This window comes from Pelophylax lessonae (genome assembly GCF_965119305.1).
Source record: "Pelophylax lessonae genome assembly, chromosome: 9".
Lineage (NCBI taxonomy): Eukaryota > Metazoa > Chordata > Amphibia > Anura > Ranidae > Pelophylax > Pelophylax lessonae.
The window spans coordinates 259,659,608-259,678,456 of NC_138776.1; the positions used below are offsets into that span (position 1 = coordinate 259,659,608).

Consider the following 18,849-nt stretch of genomic DNA (forward strand, 5'->3'; position numbering starts at 1 on the left):
ACACGTAAAACAAACCTTGTTCAACACCAGAAAATTCACACGGGCTAACGCCCTTATTTATGTTCAGAGTGCGGGAAATCATTCATATCTAAAAGAGAAGTTGTTAAACATCAGAAAATTCACACCGGTGAGCGTCCTTATTCATGTTCAGAGTGTGGGAAATCTTTTATTCTTGAAGAATGCCTTGTTGAACACCAGAGAAATCACACGGGTGAACGCCACTATTCATGTTCAGAGTGCGGGAAATCTTTCAGTAGGAAAGGAAGCCTTGTTAAACACCAGAGAATTCACACGGGTGAGCACCCTTATTCAAGTTCAGAGTGCGGGAAATGTTTCATTGATAAAGTAATACTTGTTAAACATCAGATAATTCACACGGGTGAGCATCCCTATTCATGTTCGGAGTGTGGGAAATCTTTCCTTCTCAAAGAAACCCTTATTCAACACCAGAGAATTTACACAGGTGAGCGTCCTTATTCATTTTCAGAGTGCGGGAAATGTTTCAGTAGAAAAGAACAGCTTCTTGGACACCAGAGAATTCACACAGGTGAGCGCCCTTATTCATGTTCAGAGTGCGGGAAATCTTTCACTCAAAGAGAGCACCTTTTTCAACACCAGAGAATTCCCACACGCGAGTGTCCTTATTAATGTTCAGAGTGCGGGAAATGTTTTAGTCACAATTAAATCATCACTTGTTTCACACCAGAAAATTCACACAAGCTAACAACATTTTTTATGTTCATGATGTCTTGGGGGCGGGGCAACAATATTCTTTTTCGGGTACTCTTTTGGTTTTGGGGCCTCCTGGAATTGAATTATAGTAATATGACCCACTAAACATACAGTGCTGACTCGGTCCCGCACTCACACAGACCGCACCATACAACTAAACTGTGCTAATACATGGTCAGATATGACCATACATGGACAACACTTCTTATTGGTTCCTGTACATTATTGCTCTTTTGATGTTTCACGGAAGAAGCCGGCTTTTCATTGGTCCATCCAATAAATAAACCATTTTCTAGTTTATGTTCTTCAGTTATATAAGATTTGATGTAGATTGTAGCTTTGTTTATATTCTTTGTTAATCGCTAATTCTGATTTTCTAAAAATAAACAAGAACGCTCCGCACTTTCCAATACTCTGCTCTCAGATTCCTGCAATCACTATGGAGAATTTCATTATTGAAGAGAGATAGAGATTTATTTTGGTTGTATTTGTATTTTTTTATCATGTTTACTCTGTAAAGGGAAAAAAAAATGTTTCTTTCAGTTTCTGTTATAAAATTTTGCAAATAAATAATCTTTCTTCAAAATATATTCTGCTACATTTCTTTTATAAAATAAAAAAATAAAAATAAAAATCAGTGTGTATTATTTACTCTGTGTGAGAGATTTAGAGTCCAAAAACTATGATATAGATTTCTGGAAATTGGCCAATCCTGAGGTTCTGACGGCCGATCTCATTTCCTGAGACGGTGAAAATGCCAGGACGGTACAAATACCCCCCAAATATCCTCTTTTTTGGAAAGGAGACAGTCCGAGGTATTTACTAAGAGGCATGGAGAGTTTTTTTAAAATTGTAAATTTTGGTCACAATTTTTTTTTTTAAAAATTAAGAAATTTAAAAAAAAATAAATCACAAGTTTTTTTGTTTCCATGTAGTCCCCAGTGCTGTACAGCATTATCATATAACTGGTATGGCGGTGATCAGGGACACAGACTGGTGATTTTTTTTTCATTTTATTACATTTTTTTTCTTCTTTTGTTTAATTTTTTTAACATATCGTGATCAAAGCAATGCAGTGTTACCATAGTAACAGTAACACTGTACTACTCTGGGGAAGTGATCACTATTTTTTTTTTTTTTTACACATTATGATTGCTTATAGCAATGAATTTCATTGGTATAAGCAACCATATTTACCGATTGAAACAGATTAATTCAATGTATTTTGTTGTTATTAGAGGTGATTGGCCAAAGCTAATCACATGGCAAAGATGGGCTGTGATTGGCCCTGTCTATACCCTGTGATGACATTGGCCAATCACAGCTAGCAACACACTTGTATACAAGGGATGGCATGAAAAGAATCCATCCATTGTTTATAATTGTCATGTGTTAGAGTGTTTTGAAATTGTAAATTTTTGTCACAATTTTTTTTAAAAATTAAGAAATTAAAAAAAAATGAATAATTCACAAGCTTTTTTTTGTTTTCATATTGCCCCCAGTGCTGTACAGCATTATCATATAACTGGTGTGGCGGTGATCAGGGACACTGACTGGTGTTTTTTTTTTTTCCATTTTATTACATTTTTTTTTCTTTTGTTTTTTTTTACAATTCTTTTACATATTGTGATCAAAGCAATACAGTGTTACCATAGTAACAGGAACACTGTACTACTCTGGGGAAGTGATCACTATCTTTTTTTTTACACATTATGATTACTTATAGCATTGAATTTCATTGGTATAAGCAACCATGTTTACCGATTGAAACGGATTCATTCAGTGTCTTTTTTTTTGTTATTAGCTGTGGTTGGCCAAAGCTAATCACATGGCAACAATGGGCTGTGATTGGCCCTGTCTATACCCTGTGATTACATTGACCAATCACAGCTAGCAACACACTTGTATACAAGGGATGGCATGAAAAGAATCCATCCATTGTTTACAATTGTCATTTGATTTGCTGTGAGGAGAGGAGAGGGGGGTACTGTATGTACTTGGAGGGGGTGTATTTGCTTGATGGAAGAATGGGGAGAGAGGATATGCACTAGGAAGGGGGATATATACTATTAGGGGGGTTTAGGGGGGATGTGTATTAGGAGGGGGTAGAGGGGATATTTGTTTGGAGGAGGAATTGAGGGGATTTGTACTAGAAGCAGGGATTGGGGGGGGGGGGGGGATAACTGCTTGGAGGAGGAAAGGTGGAGTATATATTGGGAGGGGGTTGGGGGGATTTGCTTGGAGGAGGAATCGGGGGGGGGGGGATATGTGCTAGTAGAGTTGATTGGGGGGATGTGAACTAGGAGTGGGGATGGGGGATATGTATTAGGAGAGGTGATTGGGGGGGAATATGTACTGGGTGGAAGATTAGGGGGATGTAATGTATACTGGGAGGAGGAATAGGGGGATATGTATTTGGAGGGGGTTGGGGGGTTATTTGCTTGGGGGGAATATGTGCTAGGTGGGGCGATTGGGAAGATGATATGCTCTAGGAGAAGGTATTAGGGGGGGGATTTTTGCTAAGAGGGGGATGGGGGCATAGGATTTGTGCTGGGAGGGGAATTGTAGGGGTAAGTGGATCAGTGGCGGCCCGTGCATAGGGGGCGCCAGGGCGCCGCCCCCCTACCCCAAAAAAAAAAAAAAAAAACGAACAAATAAAGTTGTACAAAAAAAAAAAATTGGGTTCGCCGGCCTCGCCTGAAGGAACTGGTGGCTGGGGGGGGGGTGGGGTTACGTCCCAGAAGAGGCGCCGATTGGCTGCCTTCTGGGGGGTAGGGGGGTATCCTGGGCGCAAGTCTTTGCGATTGGACACCCCCACTTTCTGATATCCTTGCTGTGATTGGTCCAGTCTACAGCCTGGACCAATCATCATCCAGGATATCGCTGACGTCGCAATGGGGGCGGTGCCGGTGCGTGCGTCAGTCACTCACCGTCACCGCCACTCAGAGAAATGGAGAGGCCGCCCGCCGGTTCCCGCCGCCGAGACGAGGGAGAAGGACCCGCCGCAGAAGAGGAGGAAGAAGCTGAGCCGCGCCGCCGCCAGGTGAGTTTGAAGGGAGCACGCACGCTGGTCTCTGCATCGATTGGGGTACAATGCTGGCACTCTGCAATCATTGGGGGACAACGCTGGCACTCTGCAATAATTGGGGGACAATGCTGGCACTCTGCAATCATTGGGGGACAATGCTGGCACTCTGCAATCATTGGGGGACAATGCTGGCACTCTGCAATCATTGGGGGACAATGCTGTGGCCACTCTGCAATCATTGGGGTACAATGCTGTGGGCACTCTGCAATCATTGGGGTACAATGCTGTGGCACTCTGCAATCATTGGGGGACAATGCTGTGGCACTCTGCATTCATTGGGGGACAATGCTGTGGGCACTCTGCAATCATTGGGGTACAATGCTGTGGGCACTCTGCAATCATTGGGGGACAATGCTGTGGCGCTCTGCAATCATTGGGGGACAATGCTGTGGGCGCTCTGCAATCATTGGGGGACAATGCTGTGGCGCTCTGCAATCATTGGGGGACAATGCTGTGGCGCTCTGCAACCATTGGGGTACAATGCTGTGGGCACTCTGCAATCATTGGGGGACAATGCTGTGGCGCTCTGCAATCATTGGGGGACAATGCTGTGGCGCTCTGCAATTATTGGGGGACAATGCTGTGGCGCTCTGCAATCATTGGGGGACAATGCTGTGGCGCTCTGCAATCATTGGGGGACAATGCTGTGGCGCTCTGCAATCATTGGGGTACAATGCTGTGGCACTCTGCAATCATTGGGGACAATGCTGTGGCGCTCGGCAGTGATTGGGGACAATGCTGTGGCGCTCTGCATTGAAAGGGGCTCGCACGCTGAACTCTGCATTGATGGGGGCACGGAACAGTTGCATTGAAGGGGGCACGCACGCTGAACTCTGCACAGTGTTTATTGCATTGAAGGGGGCACAGCACAGTTGCATTGAAGGGGGCATGCACGCTGAACTCTGCATTGTTGGGGCACAGCACAGTGTTCATTGCATTGAAGGGGGCATAGCACAGTGTTCATTGCATTGAAGGGGGCACAGAACAGTGTTTATTGCATTGAAGGGGGCACAGCACAGTGTTTATTGCATTGAAGGGGGCACAGCACATTGTTCATTGCATTGAAGGGGGCACAGCACAGTTGCATTGAAGGGGGCATGCACGCTGAACTCTGCATTGTGGGGGCACAGCACAGTGTTTATTGCATTGAAGGGGGCATAGCACAGTGTTCATTGCATTGAAAGGGGCACAGCACAATGTTCATTGCATTGAAGGGGGCACGCACGCTGAACTCTGCATTGAAGGGGGCATGTACACTGGTCTCTGCATTGAAAGGGGGCATGTACGCTGGTCACTGCATTGAAAGCGGGCATATACCATCTCCTGTACCATGACCTGTGACATGCCTATACCATATCTGTGCCATGCCTATACCATCACCTGTGCCATGCCTGTACCATCACCTATGCCATGCCTATACCATCACCTGTGCCATGCCTGTACCATCACCTATGCCATGCCTATACCATCACCTGTGCCATGCCTGTACCATCACCTATGCCATGCCTATACCATCACCTGTGCCATGCCTGTACCATGACTTCAAAGTCACGCAATTTTTTACTGCGTTTTTTGACGCGAAGCAATACCTATTACATTTTTCTTTTTGTGCCCCCCCAAAAATTTTGAGCACCAGCCGCCACTGAAGTGGATGGGTGCTAAGAGGGGTGATTTATTTTGAGTGGGGGAGATTTGTGTTAGGAGGAGGGATTTGGACTCGGAGGAGGAATTTTTACATTGTTTTGGTAGAACTTTGGCTTGCAGAGGGAATTTATGTTTAGGAATGGGGGGATATTTGCTTGGAGGAGGAATGGGGGGGGGGGTATTAGATTGTACGCTCCTTGAGGGCAGGTACTGATGTGAATGTACAATGTAAATGTAAAAGCGCTGCGCAAATTGACAGCGCAATATAATTACCTGAAATAAAAATATTGGGAGGGCGTTGGGAGGGATATTTGCTTGGAGGAGGAATGGGGGGATATGTATTAGGAAGTATAAGTCATTGTGGCTAAGAGGATTCTTAGAAATAGTATCTTGTGTGCCTTAGCTTGCAAATTCGTAGAACCCTTAACATACGTCATAGGTTTACTTGTTACTTGCATAATAAGCTATCACTCTGAATAAAGACTTTAGACTTGCTTTGAACACTGATCCTTGCCTTTTGTGTTTCGTTGGGGTCTCCAGAATTCTGAAGGGTCCCGGTGGATGACCAAGGAATAAAGGGTGGTCGGCTGCAATTCCTTTCACCGGCTCCCTGTGTCCTGTTAACTGTTTACTGATAAGATAATAAATAACTTTTCTAATGTTGATCAGAATATTCACGCTGGACTTTGATTATCACGAGTTTTGGACATGTTATGCTGCATGTAATGATGACAGGTGATGTGGTCTGTCGTTTGCAAAGGGGGGGGGGGGCACCTTTGCTGTGAGGGCTCTTTCTGAAAGTGGAGCTATTTCTATAAGTGGGAGCAATTCTGACTCTGCACTCATCATCTGAATGTGTCATCGGAAAACTTATTCTCTGTCTCTCCACAGGTAAGTTCATACTGCTGCAACTCCACCCAAACCTGTAATACTGAAAACTGCTCTCCTTATGTCTTTTCTTTAACTGTGCTATGTTTATTTTGCTCAACCATCTGTAGACTGTTCTCATTGCAATGCTTTATTTTCTCCCTGTGTCTTACCTTTAATTTATCGCCCGTTTCTTATCTTTATTACCTCTTCTCTTATAAGTCTGTTTCTAAATTGAAATTGTTGCTCTTTTTAGCCAGTCATACTTTATTGCCTCCTGATTAGTTAATTGGCAAGCACCCACTCCCATCTCTAACAGTATATAAGTAAGCATCTCTTGGGGAAGGCATCTTTGCAAAGAGGAGGAACGTTCCTGTTGGGGCTCTTTCTCAAAGTGGGGCCTATTTCTATAAGTGGGAGCACTTCTGACTCTGCAATCATCATTTGAACGTGTCATCTGAAAATTTCTTCTCTGTCTCTCCACAGGTACAGTATGTTCATACTGCTCAAACTCCACCCAAACCTATTATACTGAAAACTGCTCTCCTTATGTTCTGTCTTTAACTGTGGTATGTTCATACTGCTACAACTCCACCCAAACCTGTGATATTGAAAACTGCTCTTCTTATGTCTTCTCTTTAACTGTGGTATGTTCATACTGCTGCAACTCCACCCAAAACTGTGATATTGAAACCTGCTCTCCTTATATCTTGTCTTTGACTGTGGTATGTTCATACTGCTGCAACTCCACCCAAACCTGTAATACTTAAAACTGCTCTCCTTCTGTCTTGTCTTTAACTGTGGTATGTTCATACTGCTGCAACTCCACCCAAAACTGTGATATTGAAAACTGCTCTCCTTATATCTTGTCTTTGACTGTGGTATGTTCATACTGCTGCAACTCCACCCAAAACTGTGATATTGAAAACTGCTCTCCTTATATCTTGTCTTTGACTGTGGTATGTTCATACTGCTGCAACTCCACCCAGACCTGTAATACTTAAAACCGCTCCCCTTCTGTCTTGTCTTTAACTGTGGTATGTTCATACTGCTGCAACTCCACTCTAAACTGTAATACTGAAACCGGCTCTCTGTATGTCTTGTCTTTAACTGTGCTATGTTTATTTTGCTTAACCATCTGTAGACTGTTCTCATTGCAATGCTTTATTTTCTCCCTGTGTCTTACCTTTAATTTATCGCCCGTTTCTTATCTTTATTACCTCTTCTCTTATAAGTCTGTTTCTAAATTTAAATTGTTGCTCTTTTTAGCCAGTCATACTTTATTGCCTCCTGATTAGTTAATTGGCAAGCACCCACTCCCATCTCTAACAGTATATAAGTAAGCATCTCTTGGGGAAGGCATCTTTGCAAAGAGGAGGAACGTTCCTGTTGGGGCTGTTTCTCAAAGTGGGGCCTATTTCTATAAGTGGGAGCACTTCTGACTCTGCAATCATCATCTGAACGTGTCATCTGAAAACTTCTTCTCTGTCTCTCCACAGGTACAGTATGTTCATACTGCTCAAACTCCACCCAAACCTATTATACTGAAAACTGCTCTCCTTATGTTCTGTCTTCAACTGTGGTATGTTCATACTGCTACAACTCCACCCAAACCTGTGATATTGAAAACTGCTCTCCTTATGTCTTGTCTTTAACTGTGGTATGTTCATACTGCTGCAACTCCACCCAAACCTGTAATACTGAAAACTGCTCTCCTTCTGTCCTGTGTTTAACTGTGGTATGTTCATACTGCTGCAACTCCACCCAAACCTGTAATACTGAAAACTGCTCTCCTTATGTCTTTTCTTTAACTGTGCTATGTTTATTTTGCTCAACCATCTGTAGACTGTTCTCATTGCAATGCTTTATTTTCTCTCTGTGTCTTACCTTTAATTTATCGCCCGTTTCTTATCTTTATTACCTCTTCTCTTATAAGTCTGTTTCTAAAGTGAAATTGTTGCTCTTTTTAGCCAGTCATACTTTATTACCTCCTGATTAGTTAATTGGCAAGCACCCACCCCCATCTCTAACAGTATATAAGTAAGCATCTCTTGGGGAAGGCACGTTTGCTGTTGGGGCTCTTTCTCAAAGTGGGGCTATTTCTATAAGTGGGAGCACTTCTGACTTTGCACTTCAGCAAATGCACAAAGTGAATGAACACAGGAAAGGCTGAGATAAACACCACACAGACTACAGGTAACCTTGTTTACCCCTTCTGCTCTTTCGCCTTGTAACATGCACTCCTTCTGACAGCTGTGTCATCTATCCTTAAACTCTCTCTCCTTCACCCCTCTTCTCCACCCCACAGCTTATAAATATCACACTCTTTTCTGTACTCTCCTTATTACTGCACTCACCATCTCCTGCTATTTCTAAGTCAACACGCACACAAAACCTCTATGACACTGGGGCATGTGCCTTCATATAAATCACACTCTCATATGACCTCCCTCACCTTTTTGCTTCTCCTATCCTCTGGAGATATATCCCCAAACACACTCAGCACAATTTAGTTCCCATATCTCTTCTTCCCAAGACCAGACTCCCTCTCTCTTGAGCCCTTTGGGATGCCCGCTCTGTCTGTAACAAACTCACCTCTCTCCATTACCTTTTATTGCTAACTCATTTGATCTACTCGCCATTACGGAGAATTGGCTTTATGAATCCGACACTGCGTCTTCTGCTGCCCTATCCCAAGGTGGTCTTTTCTGGACTCACCCCCCCAGACCCAGTGGGCGCAAGGGAGGGGGTGTTGGGATCCTTCTGGCCCCATAGAGCACCTTTCAGGTACTTCACCAACATCCCTCTCTGTCACTCTCCTCATGTGAGGCACACTGCATTCGTCGTTTCTCTCCTGTTTCTCTAAGGATAGCTGTGATCTACTGCTACCCTGGACTAGTATCACATTTTCTTGACGACTTCTCTGCCTGGCTACCCTACTTTCTCTCTTCCAAAATCCCCACAATCATTCTCGGCAACTTCAACATCCCTATTAATACTAACACTCCTGCCATTTCCAAACTTCAGTCTAACCTCCTCCTTTTGACCTGAAGCAATAGATACATCCTTCTACTCACTCTGAAGGCAATATCCTTGATCTTGTTTTCTCCCACCTATGCACTCCGTACAACCTCTCAAACTATCCTTTCCCTCTCTCGGATCTGTACCTTATTAGTTTCACTCTCTCCCTCTCCTCCACCTTTTCTCCCTCCAACTGCCTTACAGTTACCCGTAGAAACCTACGCCATCTCAACCCTTCTCTTCTCTACTCTGCTACCGACCACCTCTATGACAAAATCACACCCCTGTCTTGCACCAACCTAGCCACTTCTGTCTACAACACTTCACTTTTACCCTCCCTGGACACACTGGCACCCCTCACTACACATCGAATCAGGCCCCTACACCTTCAGCCTTGGCAAACAGATAACACTAGAAGTCTGAAAAAGTATAGCTGTGCTCTTGAGCGCCTATGGCATAAGACTAGGTCTCAGAAAGATTTCAACCAATGTAAATCTGCCCTCCAAAAATACAATTCCAGTCTCCACCCGCCAAGCAGACCTACAGTATTTTATCACTCTCATTAACAACTTATCATCCCGCCCCCGGCAACTCTTCGCTACCTTCAACTCTCTACTTCGTCCTTCACTGCCTCCACCCACTAACTCACTCACTGCCCAGGAGATCGCCAAACACTTCAAACAGAAGATTATTATTTATTATTATTACACAGGATCTATATAGCGCCAACAGTTTGCGCAGCGCTTTACAATGTGAGGGAAGACAATACAGTTCCAATACAATTCAATACAGGAGGAATCAGAGGGCCCTGCCTGTTAGAGCTTACAATCTAGAAGTGAGGGTCAAGTGAAACAAAAGGCAATTACTAAGGGGGATGGGCTGATGGAGAAAATGGAGGTAGAGTTGTTAGGTGTGGGTAGGATAGGCTTCTCTGAAGAGGAGGGTTTTCAGAGATCGCCTAAAATCTAATAGAGTAGGAGATAATCGGACAGATAAGGGTAAGGAGTTCCATAGGATTGGAGAGGCTCTGATAAAGTCCTGGAGGTGAGCATGGGAGGAGATGATGAGGGAGCTAGAGAGCAGGAGGTTTTGAGAGGAACAAAGAGAGCGATTAGGTTGGTATTTTGAGACTAGGCTAGTGATGTAGCTGGGGGCTAAGCTGTGGATGGCTTTGTAAGATGTCGTTAGTATTTTGAATTTAATTTGTTGGGTGAGCGGAAGCCAGTGGAGGGTTTGACAGAGAGGAGCGGTGGACACTGAGCGATTGGTAAGATGGATGAGTCTGGCATCAGCATTCATAATGGATTGAAGGGGGGATAGCCTGTGTAGAGGTAAGCCAATGAGAAGGGAATTGCAGTAGTCGAGGCGCGAGATGACCAGGGAGTGAACTAGGAGATTTCTTGTGTCTTTGGTTAGAAAGGGGCGTATTTTGGAGATGTTGCGGCAAGATTTGGACAGCGATTGGATGTGGTGTTTGATGGAGAGTTCAGAGTCCAGGACAACACCTAAGACCTTGGCATGCGGACACTGAGTGATTGGTAAGATAGATGAGTCTGGCGGCAGCATTCATGATGGATTGAAGGGGGGATAATTTGGAGAGGTTGCGGAGGTTGAGGCGGCAAGATTTGGACAGCGATTGGATGTGAGGCTTGAAGGAGAGTTCAGAGTTCAGGACAACACCTAGGACCTTGGCTGATAGTAATGCCTAGGATGGGCTGATAGTAATGCCATCAATATTGACAGAGAGATCAGGGGAAGGGGCACGTGGTGGAGGAAAAATTATAACCTCGGATTTGGATGGATTGAGTTTGAGGAAGTGGTGTGACATCCAGACCGATATATCTGATAGTAAATTAGTGATACGTGTGGAGACTGAGGGAGAGAGCTGAGGGGTGGACAAATAGATTTAGGTATCTTCAGCGTAGAGATGGTATTGGAAGCTGTGGGAGGCTATCAGCTGACCCAGAGAGGAGGTGTAGATTGAAAATAGGAGGGGTCCAAGAACAGAGCCTTGGGGGACTCCAACAGAGAAGGGAAGAGGAGAGGAGGAAGTAGAATTGTAAGTAACGCTAAAGGTGCGGTTGGATAAGTAGGAAGATACCCAGTGAAGAGTACAGTCACGGAGACCAAAGGCATGGAGTTTTTTGAGGCGGAGGGGATGGTCAAACATATCAAAGGCTGCAGAAAGGTCCAGGAGGAGGAGTTCAGAATAGTGTCCATTGGTTTTGGCCATTAGTAGATCGTTTGTCAGTTTTAGGAGAGCAGTTTCAGTGGAGTGTTGAGGCCGAAATCAAGATTGAAGAGGATCAAGGAGGCTATTCTCGGCAAGGTGGTCGCACAGTCGGTTATAGACCAGACGTTCAAGGAGTTTGGGTAAAAAGGGGAGCAAGAAAATAGGGCGTAGGTTGTTAAGATCAGTTGGGTCCAGTGAGAGCTTTTTAAGTATGGGGCTGACCAGTGCATTTTTTAGAGAGTTGGGGAAGATGCCAGAGGAGAGGGAGAAATTGAAGCTGTGGGTTAGAGAGCGTAGAATAGGGCCAGAGGGTGAACGTAGCATTTGCTTGGTAACAGGATCCAGAGGGCAGGTGGTTAACTGGACGTTAGCAAGTAGTTTAGCAACTTGCTAGAAGATTGATACAATTTGTGAGGAGATTTCTGCTGTTCAGATACCTTCCATGCTTTACACTTAATGCCCACAGGTGCAATCACATCTTCCCTCATTCAACCCTCACCACTATAGACGAGGTTGCTAACGTCCACTTAACCACCTGCCCTCGGGATCCTGTTCCCTCGCAAATGCTATGTTTACCCTTTGGTTCTATTCTACACTCTCTAACCCACATCTTCAATCTCTCCCTCTCCTCTGGCATCTTCCCCAACTCTTCCCCCCTCTGATTTATAGACCGGATACATCCTAAATATAGAACCATTTATCCAACTGTCCATCCAGAGCCTCTGGTTTATAGACCTGGGTTTATAGACCTGATACATCCTATATATAGAACCATTTATCCAACTGTCCATCCAGAGTCTCTGGTTTATAGACCTGATACATCCTAAATATAGAACCATTTATCCAACTGTCCATCCAGAGCCTCTGGTTTATAGACCTGATACATCCTAAATATAGAATCATTTATCCAACTGTCCATCCAGAGCCTCTGATTTATAGTCCAGATACATGCTGGACAGGAAGTGAAAGAAAGAAGTCCTAACTCTTTCCCAGTGATTGCAAGCCTAAAATGAAAGATTTTGGTAGGGGTTGTTATTTAAAGGGAATTTATGATGTCAGAACTCTGGAGGAACTCTGTGCAGACATTATTCATCCCAGTACAGTCCAGATAATTCTCAGTTTTTATCTGTCTACAGAGAGGAGAGTCCTGTATAGATCACATGACCACATCAATGAGGATGGAGACGGGCCAAAATTACATGGCTGAAAGGATATTGAACCTCACCCTGGAGATCATCTACCTGCTGACCGGAGAGGTGAGGAGGATCCTGGGAGGTCACATGACATCACTCTTATGTCTATTAATAAAACACAGACCTGACTGGAGAGGTGAGGAGGATTCTGGGAAGTCTGCAGTGATATTTGTTACTTTTCCTCTTTACACAGGATTATAAAGTAGTGAGAAAAATATCTGGTGAACCATTAACATCCAGCAACCGTCTTCACAGGACATCACCCATCACAGTGCCTCCACCTCACTGCCTGACAACAGAGGTAACCAGTGCCATGAAGGTTCTAGAAGTCACCAACAAGATGACTGAGCTGCTGACAGGAGAGGTGAGCGGTGCCGGGAATTCTGGGACATTATCCAGTAACAGACAAGGGATGTGTCTGGATGGTGACTGTATCATTGTGTGTGTCAGGTTCCTATAAGGTGTCAGGATGTCACTGTCTATTTCTCCATGGAGGAGTGGGAGTATTTAGAAGGACACAAGGATCTCTACAAGGACGTCATGATGGAGAATCAGCAGCTTCTCAGTTATGTAAATATGAAACAAAATAATCTCCTTAATGGGATATTAACACTCACGCTGGAGATCGTCTGTCTACTGACTGGAGAGGTGAGGAGGATTCTGGGAGTGTTTAATCATAATTAACTCTATTAATAAGACACAGAGCTGCCTTGTGAGGTGAGGAGGATTCTGATATTCTATTATTGATGTATATTACAGGACTGTACTATAGTTATGAAGTCATCTATTGAGAATAATATAAGAAGGCGAAGTCCCCGATTGTCCACAAGACAAAGAGAAAGACAAGGCCCCATCTCCATGCATCCACCACCCCTCCTAACCCTACAGAAAAATAATAAGAAGAAGATTCTAGAAGTCACCAACAATATCGTTGATCTGCTGACAGGAGAGGTGAGCGGTGCCGGGAATTCTGGGACATTATCCAGTAACAGACAAGGGATGTGTCTGGATGATGACTGTATCATTGTGTGTGTCAGGTTCCTATAAGGTGTCAGGATGTCACTGTCTATTTCTCCATGGAGGAGTGGGAGTATTTAGAAGGACACAAGGATTTCTACAAGGACGTCATGATGGAGAATCAGCCGCCCCTCACATCACCGGGTAAGAGGAGACTTTATTGTAAAGGAGGGAGCAGTACGGAGGGTCCACCTAGATCCCCCATCATCTCATATACACATTAAAACAATGTATTCAGTCAGTGTGTGTGTTTCCTACAGATGGATCCAGTAATGGGAACCCACCAAAGAGATGTCCCCATCCTCTGTATACCCGGGATTCCACACAGGAAAGCCACATTATTTTTATATACAGTATATTGAGTATAGTCATCTAGAACCAGAATATCCCTCATCCACACAGGTTTGAAAACAAGGCTCCCCTTCCATATACAGAGGCTTTTTTTAAATTAGTTACACACAAAGTTTGCTTCTCATGTACAAAATAGAATACATCACATCCTTTTGTAAAGGAAATGCTGAGAAATCGTAACTGTCTAAAGCAAAAACATCCCACCGCACTACCCAATGTATCTTGTGAATTGTGCCTAACAAAGGAGGAGGAGATACTGTAAAACATTTGAAGGTTCCATCTCCATTCCTCAATATAACGTCATGTTCCCAACAAATGAGGAGGAGATACTGTACACCATATGAAAGGTTCATCTCCATTCCTCAATATAACGTCATGTTCCCAACAAATGAGGAGGAGATACTGTACACCATATGAAAGGTCCATCTCCATTATTCATTATGTCTTCAGGTTTGCAAGAAATGAGGTGGAGGAAGGTCCATCTCCTTTCTCAATTTCCAACATGAAAGTGCTTCAATATACAAAAAAGAAACTGTCCAGCGCTCCAAACACACAATAATTTTCTTCCAGAGATGAATAAAAATGCGCTCCCTGCTCCACACCACCCGCTATGCCCCACCTTCACATCAGGGAACTGACCATAATTCCTTGACTCCTCACTTACCAATGGGACATTAAAGCGGAGTTCCACCCTCGTTATACATTTTTTTATAAAAATACCCCCGGGACAGTCAGGGCTAGCACATTCCACAATGGCTAGCCTCTGATCTGTCCCGGGTTGCACTTACCTTTCAGGAGAAATACTTACCTTGAAATTGTCTTGTCCAGCGCTGCCATCTCAGGTGTGGGCAGCTTGAAGCCCGCGCGATCCTCTTCTGCGTCCTCTTCGGTCCTCTTCCTTCTTCTTTGGTCCCACGATGCACTGCACCGGCCCCGACGTCACTTCCGGGTCTCGCGCGTCATCCCTCCACAGCTTCTGGGCATGCCCAGAAGCTGTTTAGAAGGGAATGACGCGCGCGCCCCGGAACTGACGTCGGGGCCGGTGCAGGCGCAATGATTCCTGGGAGCGATGACGTTCAGCTCCCAGGAATCATTGCAAAAGCCAGGAAGTGACGAATCGCCGTGGCCGCCGAGGGGAGGAAGAAGGAAGTAAGGTGAGTATATTTTCTCTAAAAGGTAAGTGAAAAAAAAAAAAATTGCGATTATCCATTTGTTTTTCAGGTGACCGGGAGCGAGAAGATGGAGGTAAGTATAAATTTCGGGTGGAACTCCGCTTTAAGAGCTTGTAATCTTTAAGGGGAAGATCATCCAAGACCACCTTTTCAATGTCATCATTGACAGTAGTGCGGCTCCTCCCCTTTCGGTCACCTTGCAGAGCTATCAGAGGTGCTCTCTGACGTTGGCGGTATTCTATGTGCTGATTGGTGGAGAGCGCTGCAGAACGTGAATGCATGGCAACCATCTTTATTGATGTGTCGGAGTCTGGGACTGATCTGAGGTGAGAAGATACCAGCAGGTATGGTATGAGATAACTGGAGAGGTAGTATAGAGGTGGTGGTCCTCGATGATCTTCCCCTTGGGGGATACAAGTGCCTAATGACCTATTGGTAAGTGAGGAATTTTAAATATTGCTCATGTTGTGTATGTCTCCACGGTGCCAAACAGAAGTTCTCTCTAAAGGTTTGAGTTTTTGCCCTAGCACAAAATTAGATCGTTTTGATTTTATAAAAGATTTGCATCTTTTCGCTCGAAAGTTGAATTTCAAAATCCTGTATGACAATGACAAATCTTCTGAGATCTCAAAATCTAAAAAAGATCCGATCCTGGATACCCTAATTTCACTACTCGAGGAAAATGAGGATCTCATTGACCGAGTAGACTTGCCCTCCCTACTAGCGAGTGTGGATACACAGAAACCTGAGCCCCCCAACCAGGGCTTATCTTTAAGGAAAAAATCGGATAAGTTTCCCCAAACCCTCAACCCACACGTTGCCGCCTTTGTTAAATTAGTAACGAAAGAAGTTGAAAAATTACATATTAAAAAACCAACTAATACAAATACTACATTTAAACAAAGGCTTGCAATTAAAAAACTTAAGCAAAATCCATCCATCACGATCAAACAAGCCGACAAAGGCGGCAACGTCGTCATCATGAATAATGATGACTACGTGGCAATGTGTTTGAGGATCCTTAAAAACCTCAATTGGTACAGGAGGATTCCGGCCGATATTGTTGTGAAATATCAGCGAGAATTCTACAGCCTAGTTGACTCAGCATATTTCAATACAGTGATCCCCAAACACACTTGGGAATATGTTCGTACGGCTTTCCCTGTTACCCCTACCTTTTATGCCCTCCCCAAGATACACAAAGACGCCACAAATCCACCAGGGCGTCCAATTATCTCGGGGATTGGCTCAATAACAGATAACGCCAGCAAACTGGTAGATACTTTTTTAAAGCCTTTTGTAACTGCCCTACCCTCTTTCGTGCGGGATACAATACATTTCCTACAGAAAATTCAGGATACAATTGTTCCTGCCAATTGCTTATTAGTTACTATAGACGTCGAGGCGCTATATAGTTCTATCCCGCACGATCGGGGGTTGGCGGCAGTCAGACGTGTGTTAACGCGGGGATCTACTTTTGATGCATATGGGGAGTTCATCCTGTCCATCCTCCAGTTCATTTTGTTCCATAACGTTTTTACTTTCAACGGTTCCCACTACCTCCAGGTGCAAGGCGTAGCGATGGGCACTTGTTGTGCCCCATCCTACGCCAATCTGTACCTGGGGGAGTGGGAACATGCCCTTCTTGAAGATGATGAGACTTCGATGTATACGGACCACATCATTATGTGGGTCCGATACATCGATGATATTTTTATGCTATGGCATGGACCACGGGACCTTCTGGACAAATGGATGGACAGGATGAACAAAAATGATTTTGGTTTAAATTTCACGATGAACTGTGACCTACAAAAAATAACCTTCCTTGACGTAGAGATCCACAAAGGAGAAGATGGTGGTCTCCACAGTGGGCTCTTCCGGAAGCCCACTGCTGGAAACACCATACTCCATGCTTCAAGTTTCCATCCTCAAAGTCTGGTTAGGTCAATCCCATACAGCCAATATCTCAGGGCCAGGAGGAATTGCACCGAACTGGTGCAATTCCAAAAGGCTGCTGACGATCTACAACAGAGATTGCTTAAGAGAGGATATAAAAAAACTACCCTAAAAAAAGCCTATAAAAAGGCTCTAACCAGCGATAGAGAAGTATTACTGGCACCAAAAACCTCTAAACCTGTTGAAAATACCCTTAGAATCATAACAAAATATTCGGAACAACATCTCGAAATCAAAAAGATCGTCACGAGATATTGGCATATGCTCTCTCTTGACCCTATTTTGGGCAAACATGTTACAACATATCCTCAATTCACCCACAAGAAGGTCCCTGCTCTAAGGGACCAACTTGTACAAAGTGAATTTGTGGCTCAAAAAGGGAAAGACCATTGTAAGGTGAAAGGAACCTTTATGTGCGGTACATGCAGATATTGCAGATACATGCACACGAGCAAGGACCCAATTTTACCCAACGGCCAGATCTTCAGGCCGCAACACTTTGCCAACTGCCGCACCCACGGAGTGGTTTATTTACTCCTCTGTGGGTGCGGATGCTTTTATGTTGGGAAAACCAAACTCGAGTTCACCAAACGTGCATGTAGACATTTAAAAAGTATACAAACACGTGACCCAGAGCTTCCATTGGGACGCCATGCCGCTTTGATCCATCCTGACAAATTTCCCAAAATCAAATTTCTAATATTGGATAGAATCCATCCAAACCCCAGAGGAGGGGACTGGAACAAGACCCTCCTCCAAATGGAGTTAAGTTGGATCTACCGATTAAAGGCCACCGAGCCACCAGGACTGAATGATTTCATCTCATTCAGACCGTTTCTAGATGGTTTCGCATCTGGAGGCATGGAAAGATAAACCATGCCCCTGATTTGAACATAAAAAGATTTTTTGTAATATTATGGTGACCTGTTCGAATATGCTTTGCTGACAAGGCTAATGATTAATGAGGAACTAGACCAACTGCACCTTATATATCCCATGATATTGTCTTCATATTTTTTCCTTTCTTTCTTATTAATATATTAGTGATTATCATCACTAGAATTATGTGTTTTTCGCTCTTTTTTCCCTTCATTCCCCTACCACTATGTCTACCTTATCAATTATTTGTTATTGTTGTTATATTATGTTATTACTTTAAAGAATGTCTTTATAATTTCCCGTAAATAAATGTTTTACATGCGCCTTGTAAATACTCTGCTCCTATACCCTAGCGCTATTGTACACAAATGTTACAGTATATTCATGAATTGTCCAATTAGGAGCTAAGTCCGTTTTTTTTATGTACTAATAAAATATGTATCCAATTATAAGGTATATAAACTCCAAGGCAGTCTGTTTATATATAAATTGTTTTTCTCTTTTTCAATAATATAATCAATTTCTTCCACTAGGATTCAGAGTTTAAATGTCTGAGACAATGACTGTCTCTAGATGTGCGTTAGGAATAGCCCGGCACGGCAAGGCGGTCGCCACCTAGTGGCGCCCGCATATTAGACGTTCATCATTCCATCCCTACCTCCATATGAGGTTAGCGATGCACGCCTAACACAC

General features: G+C 43.9%; 2 protein-coding genes across 2 annotated transcripts in view; both read left to right on the plus strand.

Annotated features, from left to right (window-relative positions):
• The window catches only part of LOC309562930 (uncharacterized protein), a 123,700-nt gene extending 110,311 nt beyond the window's left edge, over positions 1-13,389 (plus strand). The window contains exons 2-3 of the mRNA XM_082267258.1: positions 12,722-12,841; positions 12,972-13,389. Of these exons, the coding sequence (XP_082123384.1) occupies positions 12,746-12,841; positions 12,972-13,238 (363 nt within the window). The 5' untranslated portion in view covers positions 12,722-12,745 and the 3' untranslated portion in view covers positions 13,239-13,389. The remainder of the gene's footprint in view (positions 1-12,721; positions 12,842-12,971) is intronic.
• The window catches only part of LOC309564412 (uncharacterized protein), a 1,531,146-nt gene that overhangs the window by 890,740 nt on the left and 621,557 nt on the right, over positions 1-18,849 (plus strand).